The sequence below is a fragment of the Lagopus leucura genome, unplaced genomic scaffold, assembly GCF_019238085.1.
Source record: "Lagopus leucura isolate 7727_CA_CO unplaced genomic scaffold, USGS_WTPT01 Super-Scaffold_73, whole genome shotgun sequence".
Lineage (NCBI taxonomy): Eukaryota > Metazoa > Chordata > Aves > Galliformes > Phasianidae > Lagopus > Lagopus leucura.
In genome coordinates this window covers 36356710-36381069 of record NW_024962252.1, presented here as the reverse complement: position 1 = coordinate 36381069, position 24360 = coordinate 36356710, and the positions used below count along the sequence as shown (strand labels likewise).

Sequence of the window (24360 nt, the reverse complement as noted above, 5' to 3'; positions counted from 1 at the left end):
CTTCTATTCTATTCTATTCTATTCTATTCTATTCTATTCTATTCTATTCTATTCTATTCTATTCTATTCTATTCTATTCTATTCTATTCTATTCTATTCTATTCTATTCTATTCTATTCCATTCTATTCCATTCCATTCCATTCCATTCCATTCTATTCTATTCCATTCCAAAACCCCTTTTTCTGACTTAATATATCTGAAAAGCTACTCAGGCAATTTTTAAATGTAAGATCACACTGCTTGAGCCAGGAAGCTCTCAAAGGCAAAGCATCAGTTCCAAGCAAATGTGTTTAAGGATATGTGGTGTTAACAGTCTTTCCTCTCACCCTTAGAATAAATGGAAATATTCTGTAGGCTCATAAGAAGCCGGGTGAAGGAAAAATTCTGAACCAGAAGAGTAGGTGTTAAGTGTATGAGTTCAATTACTTAGTTGGTTTAAATTAATTTAGCACCAGTAGAACTATATCCAATTAAAATTAGCTAAGGCTCTGGCCCATAGTAGCGCATCAACAAAGATGACTGGCATAAAAATGTGTGTAAATATACAAAATCTGTTTTGAAACATACCTTTAAGGTCAACTTCTAACCTGGTCAGAGCAATGAGAGCAGGCTATGATGCTGTAGATAGATGCTACAGTGATAGGTGAGCTATAAAAATTCTTAAGGCAGAAAGGGAGGTTAATAGCTATGGCTCTTGCCTTAGGAATCCTGACCAGAGAAGGAAATCTTGTGCTGGACCATTATGGGCAGGGGAGCTCACAGTGGGATATATATTACTTCTAGCCTAAACTGCAGCACTCTGTTCACTGTACACTTTTATGACTACAATGTATGGACTAGACAGCTGGAAGTTTGGGCCTATAACTCATGAGATGCTGACCCCAGGACATATGGGTTGGCTCAGTAGGTGGCCACACTCTTACTATTTCCATTAACTTCTGGGAGAAATTCTGCTTACACAAGCAGAAAAACTCCTTCCTTTCTTTACCTCTCTGCCCCCAACTTAGGACAAGTTCACAAACACACACACATGCACACGCACAGAAACTAGTTTTGACTTTAGCCTGTGCAATTTCATTTTCCATTCACTTTACCAGTACCATTATGTTAAAGTCAAGCAATCTTTAGAGTTTTCAGTTTTCCTTAGACAACCATATCCTGCACCAGAACTGTTGGGTTAAAGCTGATCCTGCCCGCACATAGAGAATGCAGGCAGGCAACACTAATTTAAAAACTCCTGCTGCTCAAACTCAACAAAACTGCACTTAACAGTCTTACTCGCTTCATTGCTTTATCATAGTAGGACTTTGGCACTAGGACATCTTTTACCGCTTCTTTTAATTGCATCAAAATAGAACAGCTTGACAGTCCACATCCTGATGGAGAGACTAAACTTTAACATCAAGGATTATGTTGCTGATTAGCACTTCCAATAATCAAGTAATTGGTACATTAAATAATCTGGAGTTTGGCAACTTGCCTGAAAAGGTCACACTTGCATTGATTCCTTTTTAGAGAGTCCATGTTGCCATTACATGAATTCAATCTGTTTGTCCAGAATTCTAGCGTAAAAATATTTGGCTAATTTCCTTCATTTCATACAATTTGATGGGAAATAAAATCCAGGAAAAGCTGCACACTATGGCAATGTGTTCAGACTTTCCTGCTGGGGGATGGGATCAGGAGAAAAAAAGACAACTCTCTGGACATTTTCTTCTCTTGGGTCAGCATGACCAGTGCAATGAAAAATGCTAAGGGTCCCAGTCAGCACAATTAATAATACAGAACCTACTGTGTTTTTTATTAGAATTTTTGTCAGGCTGGGAGGTTCTGGTGTGGGATATTCCCCACAGCGATGTTGCTGATAGAGCAAGCTTTTCTCTCCACTCTTCTCAAGACCTGGGCAGAGAAGCCATGGAAATGGTGGAGGTCCAGTCTGTGGTACAGCTTGAAGCAACACTGTGCCCAACATTTGTCCCCACTCTGAATCCTGCACAGCCCTGGCAGACCTTGAAGACCTTGAAGAGAAATATGGAATACAGAAAAACAGGTCCCAGCAGCCCCTGTGGAGTGGCTGTTACCAGCACTAAGTGAAAGGAGGGCTCTGCATGAAACCAAAGAGTCCTCACCTCAAATCAATCATCAGGCCTACACAAATCACTTGTGCGTGCTTTGAGAGACTCAAAACCCACCCACATTTCACTAAGGTACCCACTGGAATGAGATGGTTATCAAACTGTTTATTTCTGCAGCACATTTGGGGTATCCTCTTTCCCTTGAAACACACAAAGATCCTGGTCTCACATGTCTGTATAGAGGCTACTTCTTTTCTTTTTTTTTTTTGTGAAGAAAGGAGGGACAAGCACAGCTATTGCATGAAGTCCCAGCACCATGACTACTAGGCTGGACTTTGTCTCCCTTAAATTTCAGTGTGTATGGGGATGTTGAGGTCTGCTCCAGTCACCCTCAGTTTCCTTCACAGCAGAGAGAAATAGGTGCTCCGAGGGCACAATTCATCTCAGCTGTCTTCACTGTTGATTCAGGATGAGCTCAACTATCTCTCTGAAGTGCCTGTTTCTCTAGTCTGGTTTAAAAGAGGGTTCAGACAATGAGATCAGCTGTGTCTTCATTACTGATGTCTACACAGGGTCAGCTTAGGTTTGCCTGGCTGAGAACTTTCCTGTAAGAAAGTCCTTCCATTGAGACAAAGGACTATGTAAAACTTGGTGAATGGGAATATGGTTATTCCTGAGGATAGCCAAAGTGTTAACTATTGACATTTAGAGATACAAACAGCTGAGAATAATAACCGAGTGGAAAAGCATCTCTCTTTTCAGTGCAGACTGTACTGTTTGCCCACTCCCTCTGTCAAACACCATCCTCGATGTCACACATTATCATGTCACAGGTAAAAAACACAACTCAGTGAAGCCAGAACTCTCCCTGAGTTTAAAGGCTGTGGCTCTGGATGATGCTAAAGCCCTTCCAGGGCGGAGACATCAAAGAGGTGGCATTAATGCAGCCTGGGTGGTCCGGGTAAGCTATGTGCACATGGAAATCAATGCATGCTAAGAAACAGGCTGTAAGACTACAGCATCAGCACACAAGTGCACAAGCCTTTTAGCACTGGATTGAAACAAAGCACAGCTATGGGGAGATGGAACAAGGTGGGAGGAGTTGTGTTAACCATCGTTGTCCTAAAATTAAATAGAAGGCATTCAGTCAAACAGTGGGCTTCTCATTTGATCCAGTCCCTACCCTTAACTAAAAGCATACGTACATTTATGCAGAGACAAATTTTCAAGCTCCAAAGGTGGGACACTGGGCTGTGCAAAGAAGATCTTGCTGCTTAAATAACCAAATAATAGAGCAGATGGACATACAGTCCATCCATTCCAGGGGGAGCTTAGGGAAATCCCCCCAGCAGCGCTTAGGAGAGTGTAAAAGTTTTAAATATACATTTGACTTCTGAGTTATTGTATATATTATTAGCCCAGGAAAGTTACAGGTATCCTTTGTTCTTACAAATGTGTCTTTTAAATGTGTCAGTACATGCCTAAAGCAAAGAATAACAGTTCTGTTCCACCAAAGAAAATAAATAAATACTGCATGTGATCAAAGGAAGTAACATTTCAGCAGGGCAGCCAGGATAGGGAACGCGACAGTAACAAATACAAGGGAGTCCTGGCTACACTGTGGAATCTTTGATGGTGCGATTAGCCTGCACTGGTGGAGCAGGGAGATACTGCAATGCACTACCTATGGCTGTAGATGCCAAGCTGCTCAAGGTAATGTTCATCTTGCACTGCTGCAGTCAGCATTTGTGCTACCAGGGACAGGGATTTACTGGAGGCTACAGAATATTCCATGGATTATAATGAAATCTGGCATCTCACCAAGCCACATCCAGCAAAACATCAGTATCTTGCTGCTGAACAGATTTCTTCTAACACCTACCATTTTCCCTTTTCCTGAAAGAAGCTCTCCATGCTTGTGAATCTAAACAAATACAATTACATTTGTTTCTTGCTCATAAGTTTGAAGCAACAGACACATATTAAACTAACAGTTTTATAAAGGTGCTGTTTTATCAGTAGGATCAGAAAGTTGGGAATAAGGAGTAAAGAGTCTCTCTAACAGAAACGTTGGCCAAGCCAAGTCCTTGGCCAAGCCACAGCTGCTGGTAGACTTATCCAAACTGCTGCCTTGTTTTACAGGTTTCTCATTAACCACACACCTATAGCAACTGCAGGGCTGAGGGAAATCTTAACTGCCCAAGACAAGTGCCTCAGGTAAGAGAGCAAAGCCCCACAGCAAGACCTACAGCTGCTGCCTACTGAGTGCCTCTTGAACTAAGCCACAGCGGGCAGGTCCAACAGCTGATAGTCCCTACATGCTGACACCTGGGGAAGGAAGGCTCAGCAAGGGGTCTCAGCCCTGGAGAGCATCTTGGCTGGAAGCGAGAGTACGGTCTGGAGGCAGACCAAAGCAAGATGGCTGGAGATGACCATTTGGTAAGTCAACTGGATCCAAGCTAACTGTAAGCAGCTGGGTAATCCTGCTCTATGCTACGCTGTAGGGCAATTTCAATCATCATCATGAAGGCTTGAGTTGCTGCATAACTCAGCTGGAATAAGTAAGCAGATTAATGGCCCAGACCTAAGCCATATCCTAGGCAGAAAACCACTGAATTTGACATACACAACACACAGCCAGCACCATCACAAAATGTTCTGTGAGCAAAAGTGTAATGAGGCTGCAGATAGATGGAATACTGACAAGAACAAATGCAGTGCAACACAAAGAACATTATTAAAACATAAATACCGATACTTTTCTAAAAGTGCTGATAAATTGGAATCTGTGTCTTTCTGTTTGAAAAAGGCCACATTCACATTTGACCTCATACCTGAAAATAACCATTCTACTCACACAGAAGGCAGTAGTGATTACACAAACCTTTACTTATTCTGATTTCGAATTCGGAGACACCTCCTTTTCAATGGTGGCTCCAGATCCTCTGGCCCTGTGCTGAGGATTGGCGTTGACATAATACACGGCGCGATAGCAGTCTTTTCTGCTGGTTTTGGCACAGGCTGGATCACGCAACCTGTCTTGGGCAGCATCCGCAAAGCATACGCATGGTCCTCGTCTGCCGGATTGTTGAGGTTGGGGTCCTGCTTGTCTCCTCCGGCAAGGGGCTCTTCCCCAGCCTTCTTGCCAGTGTCTCCCTCGAGGTGGCAGTTCGATGCGCAGTTATTCTCCTTCACAGACTCCAGCTCGCTCACCGCCAACTCCTCTGGGGGCTGTGGCTTTTTCAGGTCCTGGGGTGGCTCCGGGTTCTTGGAACCCTCTGTGCTCTTTGTGCCATTCACAATGACATTGCACACAGCTGCTCCGGCTTCCAGTCCCGGTGTGCCGGAGGCCAAGGAGACAGGGCAGCAGTGGGCTGCGTCACCGCATGGTAATGTTTTTGAGTCAATTGGGCTGCAATTGTCCCTGCAGTCGCTGCAGTTCCTTTTGTCTGAGCTACCGAAAGCCAAATTTACAACACTGCTAGGCTCACGCTCGACTTTCACTTGGGCATGTAGAGCCCTGTGGATGACATTGTGCAGCCTAGACCGGTGGCCCACCGTTAGGTCGATCACACCATCCTGCGGACCCTGTAGCACACTGGGGAAACCAAACTTACTGTTCAGAGGACTACTAGGTCTGACAGTCAAGTCAACAACTTCATTTTTACCGTGCTCCTGAAGCACTTGAGCTTGATTTAGGGACTGGCCTGAGCAGCTCGGAGAGGAGTCGGAGGGTTTGGACGATCCTTGTTTTGACTCTCGAGGGGACGAAGAGCTATTGGGTGGCTTTGCTCCAGGCGTCTCGCTGGAGTTACTCGGAATGAAGTTTTCGCCGTTGCTGGAGAAACCGCTGGGGGGCTTGGAATCGTTGATGTGAGGGATAGGGATGGGAATGGGGATGGGGACGGGCAAAGGGACAATGACAGGATATGGCACTAGTAGAGTTGGGGGTGGCACCAGCGGGGCAAGGGATGGCAGCCCAAAGTTCATCATCTGTGGCATAGGCATAGGACCATTTGGCATCATGCTGACAGGGGGAAAGGGAAGACTGGGCAAAGGGGCTCCAGGAGGAGGGGGGGGCAACAAGCCTGGAGGGTTCCCAGGCATGGTCGGTGTCGTGGGGGGGTGGATGTGAGGGGAAAGCATTGGCCTGTGCATGGGGCTGGAGGTGGGACCCATATTTCTGGGGCCACCTGGTGGTGGACCGATTCCAGGGATCATTGGATTTGACAGAGGGCTGTTAGGATTTGAGGCATGGTGAGGCGGCCCACGAATAAATGGCGGACGGATTTGCTGCATAATTTGCTGTTCCATGAATATGGGCAGCGGAACTGGCCCACGGTTTGTCATTACCATGGGAGGACTGCGAGGTGGGACACCAATTGGAGGCACAATGCTAGCAGGTGGCTGGACAGAAACTGGTGGAATATTTGGATTCTCACTGATGGGAATAGGTTTGGGAACTGGCGTGGGGATTTTAGTGACAGAGCAGTTGGCAGTGTCAGACGGAGAGGCAGTGGTAGACGCTGATGGTCCAGGACCTTGAATTTGGCCAGCTGCAGACGCTGGGGATGGAGCTTTTCTCCGAGCATCTGCTAGCGGTATATTCCAAGAATCTGGAGTCAGCAGCTGTACTCCAGTGCCTTCTGCTTTATTTTCAACTGGAGGATGTAATGTACTGCACAGTCCAGCTGGAAGATTGGCCTGTGTCTCTTTGTAGAAAATGTCCATTTTGTACTGATTGAGACATTTTGCACTGCAGAACTGAAGCCTTCTTTCCCCGTCCCCAAAATCCAGATACTCTTTTGTGTGTCTTATGTGCTTACACCAGTCACATACCTACAACACAGTAATAAAATCAAATCAGGTAAGAAAAGCAATCTTCTCTTCATAGTGTTATTTTAAAAGTCATTTTTCAGTTGCTTCCTAAATGCATTACTTTTATAGCATAAAAAAAAAGTTACATTTGTGAAAGCTAACATTTTTTCACCCAAAACATTGGACAATTGAATAATAATTCCTTTTCTGGCTACTATGGTCGCAATTCTGTCTTATGCAGTATGTTACATATTTTATAGCCATGCCACAGTGAACACTCCTCAGCTGGCATAAACTGTTATAACACACATATGTATACATTAAAAAATCCATATGAACATGGCTGTGATTACTCCTCAGTGGTAAACTAAACACACTGTTACCATCTCCGATGCAATACTACACAGTAAATAAGACAAGAGGAAAAAGACACTGTAAGCCACTGGAAATGAGTGCAAAACATTGCCACTACATCATAAACTGTAGTATTTTGTACTTTATTAACCATATTAAACACTAAGTTGGAAAGGGTGTGGGATTTTAAAGTGGCATCACAAAGCAAAAGCAGCATTCATCCCCTGCCCCTTATTCCAAGGAGCAACTTGGAAATAGTCAGAAAATTTGTGTAACATTTAAATAGTCCTAATTCATGATATTTCCAAGCTGTTTGTCCCCTTTTGCATACTGGTCACCCTGAGTAAAGCTTCTTGGCAAAAAGGGCATTTTAGCAACTTTTCAAATACTGCAGCAAAAAGTTTGCATTGCAGGCTTTTTCTTTTTTCTATTTTTTTCTTAAATTCATCTCCTTTCCATTTAATCCTTTTCTGTGTTACTATTGGTGTGGTAAAGGCATAGCCAATTTTTTTAAAAAGTAAGGCTGCAGAACTAATTAAGCTGTGAAAGGTTTTCCCAGTTGTAAACCACTAGACACCAAAGTTCAAAAAATAGTCATTCCAGGCTTCAGAATCCATTACTTCAGAGAAATTATTGTGATTTCATTAACACATTAATTTTGCAACACCAACAGCTCTCACAGATGGTGAAGACATGATCTACAATTCAAATATGACTCTTGTTTGCACAAATGCCTTTCCTTCATATGGCATTTTAAACAAGAATTAATATGAGTAATCTTGCCATAGCTATAAACAGATAAACAGATGTCAGAATTTTCAGTGCCTTACTTTTTCGACAGAATTTTATGCACACAGAAAAAAAAAAAAATTAAGAAAAAAAAAAAAAAGCATTTTTATCATTTACATTAGCTCTCAAAATACTCCACCAGCAGAGATTTGTGGTGCTTCCTATCTGCACATTGAGCCTATGACCATGTCAGAATACATTGTGGTATCATTTGCTCTGCCTTTTCCAAACAGCCAGTTTTAGCCCATTTTGAAATGACTGTATCCTTTGTATGAAGAAAGGAATATGATTGTGAAAAGTCTGCATTAAAAGGATAATTAATTTTAATAACGACTGGCCATATAAACAATTCAAAACAACATATGTCGGGCATCTGATTACCCATCTCATTTAACTCTCAGCTTTCCTGTAATATAAACAGTGGTGACATTTTTGAGTTTTCAGTAATATATCTTATATATATACATACATAGATAGGCACATGCACACACCCCCAGCACACTATCAGACCGCCAATTTTGGCTCTGCTACATTTGGGTTACCCAGTCTAGTTGCTATTCGATTCCTTCCCTGCCTCCACACCCCATTTACACACACACTCCCTTTCTCTACCAGGAAGATTTTATCCCAAGTTTTAAATCAAACTAAATAACTACTGGAGAAATAGCAGCTATGAAGTCACTGCTGAAGCAAAGCAACGCTGGGCCCAGGTTGGGCACAAGGATGCAGCATAACGGGACATAAATCACAGGGCGCCTAGTCCCACAGTGCTTCTGCAGTCTTCCTGTGGGCATGTTTCCCCCATGATGACCCACACAAGGAAGAATGTCCCTCTATGTGTTACAAATGAGGTTTTACATGGCTTTGCCAGGCGCCAGCTCTCCCTCGGCTCTTGGGGCTTTGCAATCCCTTGCAGCAGTGGCCATGGGCACTGAACCATCCCGGGTATTTGGCACAGGATGGACTGTGCCACCCGCTTTGCAAATCAACACCACCCCATCCCAGGATGAGCTGATGGAAATACCTTGTAATTGACCTCCTGAATTTTTTTGGCTTGCCACAGCCTTCCAAGCGGACAAAAGAGGAATTTGTGTGTCTATGCCATGAGTTAATAAGGTCCCATTCGATGCTGCTGGATTTACCTTATAGCCATTTTTGATGCAAAGCTCACTCCTACAGTAAAAAACACTATCTATTCTGCATGTGTGGAATCAGGACCTAAGCCACTCTGCTGCTTTTGCAGGTCATGCTCCTACCACATGGGCTATGGAGAAAGGCAGGGGTCCTCCAGGCAGGCTGGGATAGGATGAAGTCCACCCTGGCCCACCATCACGCCTGTTTGCAGGGGAGAAGCCTAGAGACCAGTCCCGAAGGCAGCTGCTGAATGGGATGGAGCAGGATCCAGGGGCAGCTACCTCTGCCATAGTCATAGAACCAATGCATAGAATCATTAAGGTTGAAAAAGACCACTAAGATCATCTAGTCCAACCATCAGCCCATCTCCACCATGTCCACTACGCCGTATCACTCTAATCATGTCCTGGGACCTGCAGCCAAGGCCTCACCTTCACTCAGAACAAAGGAAGGAAACAAATTCTCAACTTGTACACCTGGTGCCAAAGAAGCACTTGAGAAATATGAAGGAAGATACAGCCCCCTTACTGCTCTAGGAATAGCCTCCACTGGTGACTTTAACTAAACAGGCCAAAAGAAAAATAACGGCAGAAAGCAAAACCAAACCTAAAACACTTGTGGCATTTTTCCTAATCATTTAATTTTATTAGTTAGCAGTTGATCAATTCACTGAAATATTTCATGTTTTATTGCTGCGCTGATTTGTTTATCTCAAGTGGACCCCTATGTCATTCACAGCTAAACAAATATTTTCTCTTCTTGGGTACAATATTTAGAAATCCTGCTTAGAAATTCTCTACTGATTTCTTCTGTTTTCAATAATTCACCAAGGTACAAGAAACTCATGAAGTCATGCACTGATCACAGACCATTCTGTGTATTTTATCACTAGATTACATCAATTAAAGCCACAGAAATTAAAGGCAATAATTCTGTTCCTCTGAATATCCTGGATGGACCAAATATCTCATAATTATCATGATTTTATGCAGCATTCCAAAGTGTTGAAGTTAACATTAGTGAGAGATGTGTATCTGCCACATCTATGTGTTTCATTACTTCTGTTTCTGTTTATCTATATAAGAAATCACTCTCCGTGGCTTATTTAAGACACAAGCATAAAATGTGCATGTTGTATGCAGGTAATAGGACCCCTTAGAATAGCACACTAAAATGCAGAAAAACATTCCTACAACGAGGAGGAAATTACTGGTGGAGAAAAAATGTCACTTAACAATTAATGAATCAAGTCTGTCTTACAGGATTGATCATTTAAGATGAGGTCAATGAATTTATGATACAAATGGCTATATCACTAGAGGTAATAAAATGGAGCAATATCATTCATTTCACATCTAAGTAATGACACGCTCAGAGTAATTACAGACTTCTTCTAAAAGCCTACGCTGATTAGTTCAGATGTGATAGGTGAAACATATATCTTTCAGTTCAATACGATAACATTTTATCTATAAAATACACAGCAAATGTCTTATTTTTTTAAGTACTCGCATTCCATATAGAGCATCATCTGTCTTTGTAAGCAGCTCAGATTCTCTCTATTCACCTATCCCTTTGGCTTCTGTCTTCTGCCTTACCTTTCTCTTTCACTGTATAATTGCAAGGGGAGCTAAGCTGGTGCAGAGGGGCTGTGAGTGCAGTGCCATTTGGCAATGCTCCCCAGGGGCAGGGTTAGCCAAGAGAGTTCATGCTGTGGGATCACAGTGATCAGGCCTGACCCAGCACCCAGGAGAACTCTGGAAAGACCCCTCTTCATCGCACTCAGCTGGCTCTGGGGCTATGCTTAGCACCTGGGGCCAGTGAGAGATTCCTCCATAGGAATGGGCATGTGGATAAGAGATTTACAAAAGAACTGCAAAAGTTAACATATGAGATACAAGGGAAGAAAACACATGCCGCAATTATGGATTTCAGACATTTTCTAACACACATAAAGCGACCATTTTGTACATTCCTACGGAAAAAGAGGCGAAATCTTTAGCACTGTGACTGACAAGGGATTTAGGGCAGTGAAGACGTCAGAGATAAAGGGTCTGGGCTTGCAATGTGCTAACAGACCCCCTACACATCTCCTTCTCCCTTGGGGAATACTCACAGCACCGCCACTGGGCAAGCGCACTGCACACCGTGAATGTCAGAGCACAAAACCTGAATGACAGAAAGATCGGTAATGAGATAAGGGTCTATCTCATTCAGCTGTAACACAACAACCCTCAAGAAGATTAAATTTACCTAACTGGGGCATGTCCAATGCTAAACAACAGAATGAACATTTCCTTTAGTACATTTAATGTATTTATATTTTAGTGGCGGGTTGCCAGTGTGCTACTTATGAGCTCAATGACTTGATATCATTCATCCGCTTTCCTGTGAAACACAGGGCAATCTACACCACAGGACTACTCAGAAGACACCGCATCAGCAGAAACATGACTCGGTCCCGATACGGGAACACCAAGAAGGCCAGGGCTGAGGGATCGCGTGTCATTCGGATTCCTCTAACACAAAGACGGGAATAAAAGCCATTCCTGTTGGCATCTGTATCTTTCTTCTGACAGAGGTGTCCGACACAGAGCCTGGACTTGGCCACGAGATGACCCTGCAGGCACAACACAGACGTCCCACAGCCTGAAAAGAGCTGTGCCTGGGCCTTCAAGCATGGGGTAATTAATGCTTTTACCAGCTGTCAAACACAGGCACCAAGTTCATCCATTAGTGCCATCTACCAACAAACTCTGAATGATAATCTGGTAGCAGACACTATTTTATTAAGAAATATGTTTGCTAAAACATATTTTCAGCAGGGGCTCAGGTTTTTGAAGCCTGCCAAAGACTAGATGCAGCAGCAATCTAGGTACTCTATGAAAGTAGCTTGAAATGCACATTGAGGTTTCTAGCAAACACCCAAATGAGTCATACCAGTACTCACACAGCTCAGCTTCACTTCCCTGTGCCTAGATCACCCCGTCTCAGCCATAGCCTGCAGTGTGGACACCAAGTTCCAGCAGGACAGGGATGCAAAGCATTGCCAGCAAGACACCAGGGAAAAAAGTCAGTGTATCAGAAGGAAAGAAAGCCAGATCTGCATGTCCTGAAGCAGTAGCCATAGAACACTCTTTAAAGGTTGAAGGAATATATCAAAGAACCATAAAATCATAGAATCATAGAATTATAGAACGGCTTGGGTGGGAAGGCCTTAAAGCCCATGCAGTTCCAACTCCCTGCCCTGGGCAGGGCTGCCACCCCCCAGCTCAGCTGCCCAGGGCCCCATCCAACCTGGCCTTGAGCACCTCCAGGGATGGAGGCTTCTCTGACCAATATGTTCCAGTGCCTCACTGCCCTCTGAATAAATAATTTCCTCCTAATATCCAATCTGAATCTCTCCTTTTTTTTTTTTTTTTTAGTTTAAAACTATTTCCCCATGCTGCCTGCCCATGTAAACAGTTGGTCTTCCACCTGTTAACAAGCTCCCCTAAAGTACTGGGAAGCTGCAATGAGCTGTCCCCAGAGCTTTCTCTTCTCCAGTCTGAAGAAGCCCAGCTTCCTCAGCCTTTCTTCACAGGTACAGGAGCTGAGGGAGTGTAAAAACTCTCTCGGCTACCCCAGCCAGCCCCTCCTCCCAGCTTGCTGGGCAATGGACTTCCTGTTGCCTTCCAACGTTCCCTCATTTCTTCACCACCGAAGCTTCTCCAAGCAATCCACCCAAAAGGCAATAGTAATACCTAAGCAATTCCCTTGCAGATCTCCCCTGTGATGATAAATCCTGTGCACAGCCCCATCTCTGCAGCACGTTGCATGACCAGGCCCGGAAAAGCTTTGGGGCAAGAGCTCCATCTCAAGCACTGATGTATTTAACACTTGCGAGCGGCACAAATCTTTGGGTCAAAGAGCAGCAGCAACCTGTAGGTTTGTCTCAACACTTCATCCCCACCCTGTGCACCTCCTGGGGGGCTTGCCTATAGAACAGATCTCACCAAGCCCCACCAGGCCAGGATGGCCACCTCAGCAATTAGTGGTCCAACACGTGCCTGTGTGTTTGGCATCAGGATGGCTCCAAGACATCAGAATTCCCTTTAGCACCCTCTGACTTGGAAAGATGAATACTAAGAAGCACAAACTGGGCACCCTGCTGAGCCACTCGGAAAACCAAGCACATGGACATTTCCAAAAGGACCACGTTCTGCTCAAATGTGCAGGGTCAGAGTGAGGAGGAAGTGGGATGTAGAGACAACAGCAGAAGACAAACTCCTTCAACAGCATAGCAATCAATTCAGTGGAATTCAAATTCATAATTTAAAGGGTGTTTTTTTTTTCAATTGTCCTGATGCTGTTGTGCTTTTTTTCCAGCCAAGTGACAGAGTGGACACAGCCTCAACAGAAGCCATACAACTTATCATCACCTAAAGGTGTATGGATATGTCCTATGTCCCCATAGCAAATCTTCCTCCAAAATGCTGACCCCAGGCCTGCATTATGTAGGAGGGCTCCCTTCTGAGAAGGTCTGGGTGCCCAAACAGGGGACATAGAGGTCAGCATGCTCAGCATCACGTGTTGGCCACTGGGAGGGAGGCTCTGGTGCAGAGTCCCCTGGAGGGATGCAAGCTGTCCAAAGAGCCACAGGCATTTCACAGCATCTACTTTCAAGATGACTGTAGCCAAGGCTGTGCCGTAGCCATCATTACTGGGTATTAATGCTCTTTCACTACCAAATCTCATATAATAGGCAGAATCCAGCATAGTGGCTCTGAGCAGTCATCGAGGCTTGATCACCATTTTCAATGTGCTTATTGCACAACATCCAGCATGTTTATCATGGCAGGGTTTTCCTGCCCAAGATGGCTCATAATTTTTCATAATGATTGTTCCACTTGAATGGAATGATTATTATATAAAAAAAATCATTCCAGCTGAAACCTGCTGCGAAGGAACCCCGAGGCAGGCTCTAACACACTCTGAAAGTGGTTATAATACAGCTCGTAGCAATGCTAGGTGTGAATGAAAACAGATTTTTACGTTTGCAGCTTTGTGCAAAAAAACAGTTTTATAGAACAGAACACTGCAGTTGCCCCCAACTTAAAACCGTCTTGTGACAAATTTGTCGTTTTTCTTTCAATCTTCCTTTAAAAGAGAACAAAGCTTGCCTGCTTGCTTGCTTTTCCTTTTGATGATGTAACCCTCCCAATCTCCTTCTCCTCCTGAAAACCTTGACCACGATTTTCTGAAGAGCGAACACTAACTTTGTGTCATTTAAATGCAAGACCCACTGTCTCCATTTTTCACTCTAATTATGCAAAAGTCTCAGCTACATGAAGCAGAAGGGGAAAACAGAGCGATTTGGTAATTAATGGCTAATGATAAATTGATTTCATTTTTGAATCATTGCAGTTGTCATCCACGGTATTTAAAACACAGCCTTTTCAAAGCACCCGTGTTCCTTTGTTTTGAGGTCTTCTCTGCGCTTCCGGCCAAAAGCAGCGAATGTAAGTTATGCTAATGCCCGATGGAAATCCAGGTTGGCTCTTGTTTCATCAGAGTGGCTACATATTTGATTTTGTGTATAAACAGCTGAGCTCTGTGTTTTCAACTTCAGTCTGAGGCTTTGAAACCATGGTAAGAACTCTGGATCTGAAACCACTGGTGAAGCCCACAGTACGGTGGGCGCAAGTAAGGGAAAATGAATGTAGTGAGAAGCAGGATTTGCCAGGAGGGAAGTTCTTCTCCCCAGAAACCTTCCTGTCTGAAATAACACAGAATGGGACAATAATAGCATTTAAACCTTAAAATCCCTGATGTGGGGTTTTTACTCATGTTCCATCCAGACTGCTGTTTCACTACTAACTAAGGAATCGCTTCGGCAGCGACAGAAGCCCTAAGTAAAATTAATATGCTGTAGAAGATGACAGGAGGGCGAAAGTGGGAGAGGCAGGACTGTAGACATTCTCAGCAGGACACAGACTGTCTTACCAAGGATCATTTTCCAAAACGCCTGAAGAAGCTGAATGCCTGTTCCAAAGGTAACAGAGGAGCTGAGAAACCTCATACCAGTGCAAGACAGTCAGTCATGGAGTGGAAGCACATCGTACAAGACACTGAGGGGCAAAGCAAACTCCAGCTCAGGCTGCCAAGTTCCATGTGGCCATCATGTCTCAAGCTCATCAAATGGCTGCTGTCGATCTCAAGGAGTAGCCCAGTGTTGGCATGGTGTTTTGCCAACACAAGGCCAAGAAACAGCACCTCTTCCAGACTGAGCCTGGTCAGACAGGAGGGCACACAAGCATAGCCTCTCTCATGGAAAGCAAGATTTAGGGCAGGGATGTGTGGAGTCAGCTGAGTATCAGTAGCGTGATGCTCCTCACTCCGTGGGTGGCAGTGGGAGAGGGCAGCTCGGTCAACCAGCAGCAAGCAGCTTCATTCAGGCTATGTGGGCACTGGCCAGACTGAGTTCTAGCAATTGATTTCCAGGCCAAGACTTCCCATGATGTGCATTCCTCAGCTCCCCCTAAAGTGATGAACAAGAAAACTGAGTAACCAAAAAACTGAGTAACCAGAAACAACTCAACTGCATAGATGGAGCTGGGAATCTCAGTGAACCACAGTAATGTGCCTTTCACCAGACTTGTTGTTTTTCCTTTTGCCATCCTTAAGCTGTTAGTGCCACAGCGAGAGCTCTGCATCCTTCTAAAGGTGACTCTAAAGTACCTCTTCAGACTGCTGCTGCTCAAGCCCTGCAGCAGTGAGAAGCACTGCAGACATCTTCAGAAGATGACAGGGACTGTAGGCTCTGAATACTCAGGAAACCAAAAGAAAGAAAACAAAGCTAGCAGCTGCAAAAACACTGGAGGGGCTGTAAGTACTTCATCACAGCGTCCCATGCCTGCCACCTCTCTGGAGCATCAGGGTAAGGTCACGTTAGGAAATCTCCCCCCTTTTCCCTCAAAAAAATGGAAATGCACTTCTTTCCTCTTTAGGACATTCGTCTCTGCATCCTTGGAGAACATTTTGCACAGTTTCCATTCACGGGTGCTCAGCTACAGGAGGCAGCAGGGCAGCTTCTCCACCCCTGGGGCACCTGAGCTGTGGGGATCCATGGTACTGGGGCTGAGAACCACCATCAGTGGCAGTCTGGGGGAGAGAGGAGTGCTCTTGCCCCTGAGTTTTGCATTCCCACCCAGAGGATGCAGGACAGGACCAGAAGCGAACACCAGTACAGGTTTCTTCTGAAGGCCAGCTATCAACTGGTGGAAAATGAGGAAATAGCAGTCTGCACACTTTCCAGCACTGCCTGCACGGAGCCCCAGCAACCACAAAAAGAGAGGAATTAAGAGCCATTAACACTGTAAATGGTTACCTCAAATTGTTTTGAGAATTACAGATGCGCTAAGAGCAGGAGAACTTAAAAGGAAAAGAGGAAAGGGGCACTTTATTAACCTTCAGCAGCATTTCCCTTATAACCCTTAATAACTTCCTTATAACTGAGTAACCAAAACCTTAACCCTCATTCTCCCACATCTGCGGATAACTTAAGAAGCCAGATGAAGAATTATATTCTCTAATTAATTCACTTTCTTGTTCAGTACCTGAATAAACACATTCACCCTATTTTTCTGACCAAAACTTTATTCTGGTCATATAGCAAAGTAACACTGTGAGATGGAAAATAACCCATGTGGCTCATCTGTCTAGAATTTATATCTAGTAATATCTTATATGGATTTTTTCTCCAATATATTTTCTTTTTAATATTCAAGAGAATATAAAAATAACAATAAACCCCCTTCCATTATGTTTCCAGTGGCTCATAAGACAGTTGACAGGACTATAAATGCAATAATGAGGAGGTTTGAGGGGCAGGTTAATGTTTTTTTCCTAACACATGATGCTTTTAGCCTAAGGCACTGCTGGAGGCCAGTACCACTTCACCTGGACCAAAATCACCAGCGAACACCCATTAAATCACTCAGATTTAAATGTAATATTACTGGGTCTAGAAAATATTACTGTAATCCAGATTTGAAATATCATCAGCACATAGAATAGCAAGCAGGAATGCAATCTGAAGCTCCGGGAAATCTTTATTTACCTGTAATGAAGAGTTCTAAGTCCAATTCCTCCTCTCACCTATGGCATTTTACAGTGGAATAACTCTCACAGATTTGCATATGGTTTCTTCTGATTTATGCGTGCATAAGGAAGAGGCTTATGAATAAAATCTCTGGGTGCTTTGGACTATATATATATATGCATATATATATGTATTTATACATGGACTACACATATATATTTTTTCCACCTATCTATCTAGGTCAGGGATCTTCAGACTTCATTATTACATGTTAATCTGTACCATGCAATAAGATTTCTAGACTAGGAGCCCTTGTGCCATGTGCTATAGAACCCACATCATCATGGCCACAGAGGGCTACAGTAGGGCTGGCTGGGTCTCAGCTCCTACCTGAGGCAGACTCATATACAAATTTCTCCACCTTTCCCAAACATATCAAATCCTTGAGAGACTACATCAGCTGCTTACTTGGAAAAGTAATGCTAGGGAAAGATTGACTTGATTAGGGAAAGATTGACGAGAGTGTTAGTAAAAACAGGTGAAAAAAAAAGATCAAAACTTTCTGAGAGGACCTTTGCTGGATTTCAGTCTGCAGGGCTTTGAAGGGAATCAAAACTGCTCCTGATTTGACTGCAATTTCACACTCTGAGAATTACTGATTTTGCACTGGTAATGGTACGCACCACAATGTGCCCAGGAATAAAAGCAGCCCTCTTTCTGAAAACCACATCTGATCAGAACAATCCTGGGACAGATCCAATATCTGCCTTGATTGAGGAAAAGTTTGTCACATTGCTTTCAGACCAAGACCAAGATGTACCCCATCTCTCGCAGACTGAGCAGGAGAATAGAACATTTTCCAATTCCCTCTACAGCTGGGGGTGGGACAAGACAAAGTCAAGTAAAGGAAATTACTCTGCTTAACCCAGAGGATGCATTCTGTGTCCCTCCCATTCCTCCTGCTCTGAGGTACCGATCCTGATTGAAAACCAGGGTGCAGTCCAAGCTCCCCTTCCTGCTGGTATTAGCACAAAGTTACCAACTGAGACAGGATCCCTCTGAACCGCTGTTAGATTCACTCTTGGGAACTTCCACATGGAGCAAGTGAGACAGAAATAAGGGCTGGGAAAAGAAAAGTGGGGAAAGCAACAGTCTGCTGCATGTCCTGCACATAGTAGGGAAGAGACGAGAGGAAAGGAGAGGAGAGGAGAGGAGAGGAGAGGAGAGGAGAGGAGAGGAGAGGAGAGGAGAGGAGAGGAGAGGAAGAAATGAAAAGAAAAAAAACACATCTGTTGCTAGTAGGAAGGATTTACTATGGCCACTAGATAGATTAAACCACTGTTTTCCAGGATTTTAGTCCTAAAAATAATAAACAAGGAGTGATGAAATTCTGAAACTGCTGCCCAGAGCCAAACATACAGAGAACTAATGAAAACTTCCCTGTGTTCTGCTAATGCCTGCTTTGTTTTACCGAGAACATTCCTGCCATGAAATTGGGCCTCCTGCAAGGGGCACTCCCAGCTTGCTGCTGGCCCAGGCTGACAGAGGCTGCCTCCTGCCATGCTGTTGTCAGGCCTGAAGCATCTGCTGGTGTTCGGGCAATGGCAAATGCCCCCTTCTTCCTCGGTCATCTGTACCTACTTCTTTCTAAGTAGGGTAATGTGTGGGGAAAAAAAAGTCCCACTAAGTCTCTTCTACTCAGATGAAAAGATAGAATACACTTTGTTTATCCCTCTGTTTAGTGGAGCGTACCTGACACCCAGCTATTACATAAATCACATCTATTCTTAGCAACCTGGGATGAATCTGTGATAACTCCACTGAAGCCAGTGTTGTTTTTTTCAGTTTGAACCATGAGCTGAATTTGGCACAAAGTAATTGTTTCTCACCAAAGAGGGTATTCTGCAGCACAAGGCATCAGACACCCTATCTGGTAAAGAACATGACAGGGACTCTGCTAAGAACACACTGTGTTACTGTAGATGGCACACACTCCTTGCTTCTGTGTATGATGCACTCTGTGACTACTGACATTTTATCCCATAAACACATTGTGGAAAACACATTCACACTCACAAGATCATGCAGATGATTCTCTCATTGCATAGCACAGAAGGAGTCAATGTATTTAAACTCTCACCCTACTCATGTACTGCATGCTAGGTACTCGAAAGTGCTATGCCCTTTAGACTCCTCCTCAAGAAGGACCAAGTCCATCTAGCTTTCTGCAGCCCCTTTCCTTCTGCAGGTGTTTCCATGCAACTCCTGGACAGCAGCTGAGACTTCCTGGGACAGGAAATGCTGCTCATCAAGCTAGCTGAAACCTGGCTGCCCAATGGAGAGCAGTGGCCACTGCATACACAGTCCTTCTTCTGTGCCTCCTTCTGTGTGTGTTCAATGTGACAAAACATTTGCTTTTATTTTAAGGGCTTTTCTTCACGTTCATTTTAACAACCACTCTGGGTTGAATGTTCCTCCATCAGTGCAGTAGTGCAATAAAAGAAGGAGGGTAAGTAGTTTGGGGCTGAGACAGGACTTATCAGTTGGCATCAAGTATCATTCCCCACACACAAAATCAAGTAACTTTGGACAAGAGGAAGGATAAGGAGTGAAATAATGCAGACAGCCTGGTTTTAGACATTTACTACTTCCAGCTCCAGGGCAGACTGTAGGCAACTCTGGGGAAATGTATCCTGGCAGCAACCTGACTTGGAGGCTCTGAATTTGTCCTAGCAGATCCTCTCCATCAGTTACAGTGAAGGAAGGCTGGGGTCAAGGAGTTTCTCAAGCTAGGAGGTTTGTATATTCCTAATTTTCACTCTGTATTCTTAATCCTCCTCTTCATACAGGGAGAAGGCTTCCCCTTATTTGGCTTGACTATGCAGAGCATGAGATTTCTGAAATGGGGATCAGTTTTTCCTACATGTGCTTACAGCATCCATTACAATCATGTACTATGGTTCTCAAGCCACATCCATCACATGAACAAAGCACAACTTTGGGGCTTTTTTACACTCTGGGATCAGCAATCATGAGGGGCTTTGTTCAAACTCAGGCTTTTGGATTTGTTATAGGAAATACTCATTGCAGGATGCAATATAGTAATAGGTATAGGGGGAAAGAAAGACAGAGTTAAGCACTGTATATTTACGAGTAGACATGACTGACAATAATGACCTCTCTTCACATCTACCCTGCACATCTATCACCCTGTGACATAGGGAGGAAGAGGACTGGGAGGTGGGGACATGCCAGTTAACCTCAGGCACTCGTCCAAGCACCACAAGAGATCTGAGGGATGCGTGAGGGTTGAAATTCCATTATAGGTTTTAAATAATTAAGCACTACATGTTTGGAAGCTCATTCCTTCCTATTACTTTTTAAATAATTAATCTGTATTTACATCTATTGAGCTTCATGGCGCTATACACATAACAAATTTGAGTCAAGTTGCAGAAGGGAGATTTTCCCGTCTGACAGCGCTGCAAATGTTTCTTGTTTCAGTGGTTTCAACTATGTGGGATCAGTCAAAATCCAATTCATCTAGATGCTGTACGTTGCAGACACACATATAAAGGGTTTTCGATCAAATTATTCACAAGCAATCAAAACACTAAGAGAGGATGTAAATCCCCAGAAGAAAAAATATGTTTCTAACAAACATCTTAGAATAGCAAAAAGTGATTCAAGTTAGAATAGAATACACAGATTCGAAGAGAGAGAGAAATGTATTTTTCCAATTGAGCACAGCCATTATGTTCAGTCTAGCGCAATCACTTCCATGTAACCTCTAGTCCAACTTTTTAAAAAATTTACAGATTGCTGTGATTGAAAATGCTAATCTCAAAAGCTAGAATAACAGATAGAGTAACAGAACCTAGAACAGTAAAAAAAAACAAAAAACAAAAAACCAAACATATTTACCTGGAGCACTTCTCTCCTACAACATGCTATTTTCCCAAAACCATTATACACCCAGCAGGTTCCACCAAGGGGCACTACACCCAAGAAAGCAGCCACTGCTGCTCAGACCTTTGAAACAATGAAGCACTAAAACACACTCTTGAAACCAGAGCTCTGCCCCGGGAAACCAATCCGTAGTGCTGGCATCGGGACTGCATGTTTGTGGGAATGTGATTTGCAGATCAAGTTAGCTCCTATTTACGAGTAAGCAGATATTTATGCATTCACTTATGCAATTCTAGCTGGCATTCCTGCAGATTCTGTATGAAAGTCCAACTAAGTTATTTCCGTTTGAAACAGCATTACGAGTAACAGAAATGCTGCCGGCCAAACAGTTCCTTCAATTACAATAAATGGAGCAAAGCTGCCTTCAAACTGAGATCTCAGTTACACCTGCACAGCTATTCTGGAAGTTAATTAGATTGCACAGGGGTAAATACAGACTTAATGCGTTCTTCAGAGGCCTCATAATGGCAGAAGACGTATTAGGGATAAAAGAAAGAAACCAGGTTGACTTTCAAATACCTGGGTGCTCTTTGCCACAAAGGCAGACAAAACATCTGTACCTGTAGGTGAAGCGATCTGGTGGCAGAAATCATGGAAAGAAAGCCAGTAGCCATTTTGCTCTGTGATAATTCTACACTGACACCTTGCAGGGGAGCAGGACGCTTAAAGCACTTCTTGCAATGCTCTTATTTTGTAATTGTTATCAAAAAAAGCAATATCGCATCCATCAAGGACAGCCATCAGCTCTCCTAATGACGACTCTCCTGTCTGCTCCTCTGACCCGTGCAGCTCTAATTCGGAGTCCTGCAGACAACAGCTCCAGCCTTCCCGAGCGGCAGAGCAGGAGCAGAGCTGTGCAAGAAGGTCAGCCCCCAGCGCAAAGCAGGCACGGGATCAAGGGCTGACTAACTCAAAGCACAGGAAGAGCCCGTGCCTCAGATGTCAGCTGCTTCAAGGCTGATGGCCCCACTGCTGCTGGTGTGGAGGAAACAATCAGAGCAGCGGATGCAGCAGGCTCCTCGCCGCCATAGCCGAGCCCGCGGCGTTCTGCACGAAGCCAGTTTGGGGATTTTGCTTCCCTTTTAGACAAAGCCAGCAGATCACGGTATTCATGTTTCAAGGCTGTTTTAAGGATCAAAACCCATCTTACTTAATAAAAAAGAAGAGCAAGATTCAAAGCGAAAAATTATATGGGAGCTTCACATGCAGTAGGTAGAGAGGCAGCATTCTGTGACTTTTATCAGAGGTATGCGCTAGGGATTGCTGCTAATGACAGCTTCTAAAAGCGCTCCCCCCGCCCAGCATTCATGTTTTCACATAAATCCAGATTCTGGCATATTACTTTACTGTGGAGACATCTTCTGTGTACAGGATGGCTTATGCAAATTAACCACATGTCCCATAAATTAGTCCTGAAATGCCCGGAATAATGAGCTGCCTGCATGGAGAACGGTGCATGGTGCTCAAAGAAGGGCTCCTTCCAGGCTGGGGGAGCAGGAGGGCACAGTCGGTGTGTACGTGAGCGCAGCGAGGCAGGACGCTCCACTGGCACCGTGCCGCCATCCTGCCGGGCAGAGCTCTCTCACTAGGGCTCGAAAACGCAGCGCTAGGAGATATCTACAAATTGAAAACCCCATTAATTACTGGGAAGGAAGACAATGTGCTCCCGGCTGCTGAAACCCAAGCCTGCAGATCTGCCCAGCTGACTTGACCAACATATTTAAGCTGGCTGCAGGCTGGGTTTTCTTCCCTGCAAAATTAGGGTTTTTGCTGCAAACTTTTTTTGATGTGTGTGTAAATGTTACTGCATTTGGTGCCTTTTCTGGAGATGACTGCCTGCCTACCTAAGCCATACCTTCTCTGCATTCCTCACCTGAGATGGAGGGCATGCCTCAAAACCAGCTCTCAGCTGGATCTCAAGAAAAAATGTTTTATGTCAGCTGCTACTTTCCTGTGAAGTGCAGGTTTAGGAGGAACTGTATGCACATGGGCAGCTGCTTTCTGTGCCCCTGACTCAGGCAGTGCTGGCCGAGGTGAGGGAGGTGAACCGTAACTAATCAGATGACAAACCAAAAGCATGCCACTCGGTTTTGGTGTGCACTTAATTGGCACTCAACATATAATAATTAAAGCTATATTGAATTTGTGTGTGGGCAACTTAATTTGCAACACTACAATAATTAAATGACATTACTGTTCAGAAGTAGGTATCTGAAACATGAAGTATATTAGCACGACCAACAGCCTTACAGATGCTTTACTTTGCACCCAATGCAGGATTGTCCCTGAGCACGGCTATTGACAGTTGGACTAGATGATCTTAGTGGTCTTTCCCAACCTTAATGATTCTATGGTTCTGATCTAACGGCATCTTATCCCACCTGCCAGCAGTGTGGGCAGAGGGGTGACATAAAGGCAAAGCAAGCCAGAGGAATCTGTCTCCACAATCCCATAGGAAATTCAGAAGTGCAGTGATGTCCATTTTATGAACAGGGAGCAGAGACAAAGAGAGATGAGGTAACTTGACTGCGGTGACAGGGAGTAGCTGCAGCAGAGCCTAGAGGTGAGCAGCTGTCTCACTATGTATTGGTCTAACACCACACATCAGGGCCATCTTCTTCATATGGAACTCATGATTCGTGTTCAGAGTCACAATCTTCACAGGCTGGAGGTTAGATGTTAAGAAGAAATTATTTACTCAGAAGTGGTGAAGCACAGGCACAGGCTGTCCAGAGGGGTTATGGGTGCCCCATCCCTGGAGGCACTCAAGGCCAGGTTGGATGGGGCTCTGGGCAGACTGAGCTGGGGGATGGTAGCCCTGCCCACAGCAGGGGTTGGAACTGGGTAGGCTTTAATTCCCTTCCCATCCAAACCATTCTATGATTCTACGATACAGAGAAACATCAAGTTGCTCAGCAGCCTGATCTTTCTTTGATGTTAAGAACGCCATTTAGTAACACCTGGGCATTTAGGAAAGGGGTTTTCTACAACCACAGAACTGAGGAGATGGAGAACACAGGAACTGGACGTACCAAAAATATGTGACACAAGTTGCCTTGTACCCATGGAAGAGAATAATTAAACTGAGGGAAAGTAAACTTGCAAGGAAGGAAAACAGAAGGGGAAGAGAGACCTAA

General features: G+C 44.2%; 1 protein-coding gene across 2 annotated transcripts in view; it reads right to left on the bottom strand.

Moving 5' to 3' along the window:
- Positions 1–24360, bottom strand: part of LOC122190078 (sine oculis binding protein homolog) — a 98680-nt gene that overhangs the window by 7246 nt on the left and 67074 nt on the right. For both annotated transcript variants that reach the window (XM_042889787.1, XM_042889796.1), the window contains one exon: positions 4961–6915. In XM_042889787.1, the coding sequence (XP_042745721.1) occupies positions 4963–6915 (1953 nt within the window). In that variant the 3' untranslated portion in view covers positions 4961–4962. The remainder of the gene's footprint in view (positions 1–4960; positions 6916–24360) is intronic.